The 6014-nt window shown below is 34.5% G+C and overlaps 1 protein-coding gene across 1 annotated transcript; it reads right to left on the reverse strand.

Annotated features, from left to right (window-relative positions):
- Positions 1-895: 895 nt before the first annotated feature.
- On the reverse strand, positions 896-4750 carry LOC125591940 (protein DETOXIFICATION 38-like). Its single transcript, XM_048766869.1, has 7 exons — positions 3958-4750; positions 2026-2657; positions 1890-1946; positions 1566-1804; positions 1393-1461; positions 1196-1282; positions 896-1075 (listed from the first exon to the last, which is right to left on the reverse strand). Exons 1-6 carry the CDS (start codon positions 4273-4275, stop codon positions 1200-1202), a joined length of 1398 nt encoding a protein of 465 aa, XP_048622826.1. The 5' UTR covers positions 4276-4750; the 3' UTR covers positions 896-1075; positions 1196-1199.
- Between the last annotated feature and the right edge of the window lie 1264 nt (positions 4751-6014).

A 6014-nucleotide genomic window follows, 5' to 3' on the forward strand; every position in this document is an offset into this window, starting at 1 on the left:
GTAATAACGTGAATACTGACGACGGCCAAAATTATCAATTGAAAAAGAATGACTATGTGGACAAAAAAATTCAAACTTGCCGGAAAACATAAAAATGAATTTCACGTTGTATAATCTACCAAGATTTTATGGTTGTAGTTAGCTGGACAACATTGTCCTTACTAAGCAGTGAGATTTCGGCACCTTTCGTCTTTTGTCTTTCCTCTTCTTTCATCTTTGCATCCTTTAAGTTACTGTTTGATCACATCAATTCCTACAAATTGAACCAATTTTTCCATTTGTAAACGACTAATATATGGTATCATTTTGAAATTTAAATCAGTCACAAATAATTAGTCTATCTACAAAGAAAAATAGAATATTGTGTTATATCATATTGATACGTAGTCCGTTTTTAAATAAGTGTTTTTTTTTTCAGAACATACGATATTCTCGCGTATCATATTGTGTTTAAATCACAAATTTTTCTGTCTGTTGTTTTAAAATTTTGTTCCAAAAATAATCACTAAATCGTAAATCCAAATATTACGATAATTTTGATTGAATATATTTCTGAAAAGTTGTATCCAATTTAGTGTATCTCAAGCAATTTCTCATTTAGTTTTGTTGTCTCTTGTCACAATTATTGGTTAATCTTTATTTAGTAATGGGTTAGATTAACTTATGGATGATTCGAAGATTATGTGATGATCATGATTTAGGTGGTTTCTGGTTAATTGTGCTTATTGATATATTTGACTTAATTATTCAAATTTAGCATTCCTTGCTCAAGAATGTCGACGGAAGTGTTTAGAACCAACCTTGTAAAGATTTTTTTCTTTCTAGCTAATGCTAAGCCTAAGATTATATTGATTAGTTTAGCATAGTCCTGGAATATTGTTGATGTAATACTAGCTAGGAGTGAATAGGTTGCTTATGATTTTTGAATAAAATTCTCAATAAAAATAACTCTGAAAATCTATTAATTTTAGCTACTTAGAAACATAAATTACATTTTCATGAAATCCATTACTCGTTAATTTTGAAGAGATTCCTTATCGTCCCACATATCCAATCGCTTTCTCGCTTTTTCCACCTGAATTATTGTATGAAGATAATCTTGATTATTTTGATTTTGACACACCCAAACCAAAACTAACTTATAAAGAATGATTTTAAACCAATAGGATGTGAGTTCATATCACGTAATACTTACTTCTTTATCCCAATCTGTTCGGTACGTGACGTACAGTAAAATGAGGGTTTGCATAAGGGTACCTCCAATCATCCCGGTCCATATCCCCTATCACCAAATTCAAATAAAATTAAGTTTACTATATAGATAATAAAGCATATGCAATCCATAATAAAGCATATTGAAAGTGAAGCCGAGTATACAGCCAACAGGAATACCAACAATATAGTAACAACCAACATTCACATATGCAACGAATGTTTGCCATCCACATCCTACTGCCACTCCTGCATACAATTACCAGACCGAGAATTATTTGATCTGGTTTGGTCACGTTAAACCCCTTTTCCTCCGGTTTTAGTGACATGTTTATTGTATGTATATAATATACCGGACAAGACTGGCTGGATTCCGTTGAGAATGATGGTGACGGCGAGAAAAGGGCAGAGGTCAGAGACGGCTTTAGCCACGTCCGCGTCCGACGTGAAAATATAGCTAATGTAATCACGTGAAGCTATCACGGCAAGGGCCTCTGCGAGAGAGATCACGAAGGAAACAAAAGTCGCCGTCCATGTAGAGAACAAAGCCGATCTTGGATTACCTGCTCCTAGCTCATTACTTGTCCGTATGCTGTCATTGTTTTTTATAATTAACGATTTTGGTTTCAGCAATGTTGATTAATGATTCGAAGCTGATATTAAATATAAATACTAACCTTGCAGCTGCGTTGAAGCCTACGGAGACCATGAAGGATAAAGCTGACACTGACATGCTGAAAAAAGAAGAAAAAATGTTAAAAGAAATGAACATTACTAAAACACAAGAAAATCAAGATTATAAAATGGACTTACCATATGGATAGAGAATCTAGAGAGAGAGCAGGTTCTTTAAGCAGACCAGCGAGAAGAACAAGAATCTGCGAATACCACATCTCAAGACAGATCATAACAGCAGAACCAACAGAGAGTTTGAAAAAACTCCAAAGACCATGAAACGATCTCCAACTAAGACCAGTCCACGTGTGTCTAAACCTTTGACTGCTCGTAATATACAAAATCTGGGCCATAACTATGACCCACCAAGAAATAGTCAGAACATAAGCGATGCCCATAAGACCTAAGCCCATCACGTTAACGGTCATCCACGTTAGCGAGATCTGGAGGAAGAGGGCTGCGGCAGAGATGTACGCACTGGGGGTGACCACGCTTTGGGCCTGGAGGAATTTTTGAGCCGTGAAGTTGACGGCGTAAGCGAAGATCTGAGGCATAAGCCCGACGATGTACAAGGAACCCATGTACGAGACCATTTTGGGCTCACCTAACACAAGTAGAATCGGGTACGAGAAGGTGTATAGTACTGTCATGGGCAAACCAACTAGAGCGAGGACAATAGTTGCTCTTTGGAAATAGATTCCAAGCATGTCGTAGCGGTGAGCTCCATATGCTTGTCCACATAGAGTCTCGACTGCACTTCCCATGCCTAACTGTATAAAACAAGTATAAATGGTAAATTATATAAACACTTTTTAAAATTGTATATAAAAGAAAATACATTATCCATTTCTACAAACAACATCGACATATGTATTTACATATTATAACGTATGTTTTGTAGTTATACAAAACGGAAGGAATATTTTCACACATTAAAGAATTTATTCTTTTGATTTGGGATAGTAATATGTTGTGAACGATAATCTGGCAGCAAAAGAAAAAAATGGCTAAGTAGATGTTCATAATTTTCACAATTCCTTTATCCTGTTCCAGAAATTCAAATCAAACTTTGGATAAAAGTCGAAATCATTGTTACAATCTCTTCATAGAGTGGTACTATATTAATTTATGACTTTTTGTAAAATTTAAGAAGGGAACTGATATCACAAGAAAGTAAAAAGGTCACTTCTATACTAAATTACAAAAAGAGAATTTAAATGTTTGACACTGCTATTTCTAACTACATGAGAAATCTTAGAACAAAAAAACATTTTTAAAAAAAACCTTGTTGTACTGCACATTTTTTTTAAAACAATTGTACTACACAAATTATCAAGCAAAGCCCCACTGCAAAATCGTTGCAGGTTATAGACTAACAAGTCACTACACGTTGTAGTATAAGAGTTGAAGATTCTTTTTATTTTTAGCAAAAAAAATGTTATTCTCTTTCGAACTCCAGATTATTTATTTGCTTAAAAAAATCAGGGTAAGTTTTCAAATTGGTGAGATATTAGGGTAAGTTTTCAAATTGAAGTTTATATCCCTAAAGAAAACTATCTTTTGAGTTATAAGTTAATGAGAGGTTACCAGCGTTAATAATTTAAATAGTGACTTTAGTATTCCTGAAAAATTCTTAGTATTAAAGATTTAAGGCCAAATAAAATTATTATTTCGTTAGATATGCTAACAGTTTTTATCAAAAAATAATTATTCAGCACGATGACAAACTCGGAACCATCAACCATAAGAGAAAAAAAAAACAATTTCGTTATATTTCAATATTTTATATTAACACACTAAATTCGCAACTTGGTTTTTCCTGGTCAAATGGAAACACTATAGTCTTTAACTTGCTATAAGTTCTCTCTTAAAAAATAATAATATAACAGGCCACGAGAATAACTTAACCGTAATTTCATACATGGGTCCCATATTCTTACGGTCTTACCTATTATCCTGCTAAAAATGCGACAAATTACCACGTTTAACATTATTCTGCAACGAGCAAACAAAAAAAAGTACTAATAAAATCATGTTTCCACCAGTCTACATGTACAAAAACAAACGTACCATGAGGCCATAGACGAGACTAAAGCAGCTATTTCCGATGGAAGCAGCGGCGAGTTCGTGGCTGCCGATATGCCCGGCGAAGATTCTAGCAGAGATACTCATTCCACTGTTGACTATATAGACAAGTATCGCCGGAAGTGCTAACCTGAGAAGTATTTTCAGTTCTATACATGCGCCTAAGTACACGCGCCTCCGGTACGGAAGGCTATTCTCCGTTAAAATGCTCTCGAGTCCGACGTCGGAGGGTGGTGGTTTTTGGTCCACCAAGGGTCGTTGGAGATCGGTTCTCTCCGTGGTCTGCTCATTTGACGCATCCATTAGGCTTCTAATTATTAACAAAAGTTAGGAAAGGTTTGGTTATATAAAAACTGAGAAGGAAATTGAGTGGAGATGTGTGGCTTGATAGGGTGTGGATTTCTGAAATGATGAAGATTCGAAAAAACAAAACCTTTTGTGTATAGTTAGGGATTGGACACATGTATATAAATTGCCACGTTCAACATCATTTCTGAAGTAAGTGTGTTTTGGAAAATTCTTGTATAAATAAATAAATAACAAAAATAAAGTGGGTATTGGAAAATAAGTGTGTGTGTTTCTTTTTCCTTGTTTTTTTTTGTTTTGAAAAATGAACTACGAGACTTTAAAGAGAGGACGGCATGAAACCCCGGGGTGGGTGGGATCCATGAATAAACGACAATACAAATAGTGTAGATTATTTAGATAAATGTATAATTTACTTACAAATTCGAACAAAGTAATATTGATCGATAAAAAGTACAGAGGATTAGTAAACAAAATTCAAAGAAAACGTGTATTAACTGAATTGATTCTATTAATAAGTTAACGAATAAAAAGACTAAGGGGGGCTTATTGTACTTGGGATTTGAGAAAATTCTAGGATTTTTAAATTTAGTGGAATTTGAAGATTTTGATAGGGATTTGAGGATTTTGTTGGTAATTTAGATAGTTATTTAGGTAGGATTTTTTAAAAAACCATAGGATTGTCTTTATACGTAACGACGTCGTTAAAGTTCGTTAGATTAAAAAATAAAACGAAATGGCTTTGCCCGGATGATTCAAGTGGAGGTGATCTTACAACCATCATAGCTGTTCTCCCAGTTACATCTCCAGTTCTGTCCCTTGTTGTTCATCAAAGACTTGTGATGGCTATAGAGCTTAAGAAAGTGATTGAACAGATCCGTGAAGCTCCACTTCAAGGTGGTATACACTAGTTTCTTCAGTTATTCACTCCAAGTTGCAGAGAATTTGAGAACAGATCTAAGCTCTAACGGTTAATTTCGAGGTTTGATTTATGTTTGGAAAGTCTTGTGAGTATCGCTACATACATATTCTTGGGATTGCATAGCAAAAGAGATGAACTTTTAAGCCAAGATTGTACGTGGAGAGACTGATAGTTAGTTGTTAGAATGGTATATTGTTAGAAAGAACATTGGTTTTGATAGGATGTTGCTACTAACCAGAAAGGCTGGGAGAAAGTATATATGAAGAGGTGAGGGAATTTTAAGTTAGAGTTACAGTCTTATTGGTTCAGATTAGATGGTTAGTTTATGATTTTCTTACCAGGTAGTCAAAATAAATATTGCAGGCTCGTATCAGTGTGACATGCAATATTCTGACATTGTGGCGTGTTTTATTTGAAGGGTAATGGCTGGGAGTATTTGAAGGATGATTATCTGAGTCATCGTGTATTGATATCCCCTAAAAATAATCTTTCATTATCTTAGTGAAAAAAGGGCCAAACTCATAGATATTATTGAAGAAGATGAAAATGATAAATATGCTAATAGACATGAACACTGGAATCTGATATCTGAAGCTGCAGCTCACTTGAATAGGTTTTCAAATGATGGAAGCTTCATGAAATAAATGCTTCTATACAGAAGAATGAATCAGTGGAGATTGTAGAGACTCAACATAGAACAAAAAACATTACCTTCAAAAACCAAAACCAGTATGGAATCTCTAAGCGTTAATTAACTGGCGGCTAAAGCCTTACAGCTTCGTCTGAAACAGAAACTTGAAAAAACCCAGAAACT

This window comes from Brassica napus, chromosome A3 (assembly GCF_020379485.1).
Source record: "Brassica napus cultivar Da-Ae chromosome A3, Da-Ae, whole genome shotgun sequence".
NCBI classification, from domain to species: Eukaryota; Viridiplantae; Streptophyta; class Magnoliopsida; order Brassicales; family Brassicaceae; genus Brassica; species Brassica napus.

Coding starts and splice junctions, on each gene's coding strand:
- LOC125591940 (XM_048766869.1), bottom strand. CDS start 4,275: ATGGATGCGTCAAATGAGCAGACCACGGAGAGAACCGATCTCCAACGA. Junction 2,658..3,957: donor GTCTCGTCTATGGCCTCATG/GTACGTTTGTTT, acceptor TGTTTTATACAG/TTAGGCATGGGAAGTGCAGT. Junction 1,283..1,392: donor TGGTTGTTACTATATTGTTG/GTATTCCTGTTG, acceptor ATTTGGTGATAG/GGGATATGGACCGGGATGAT.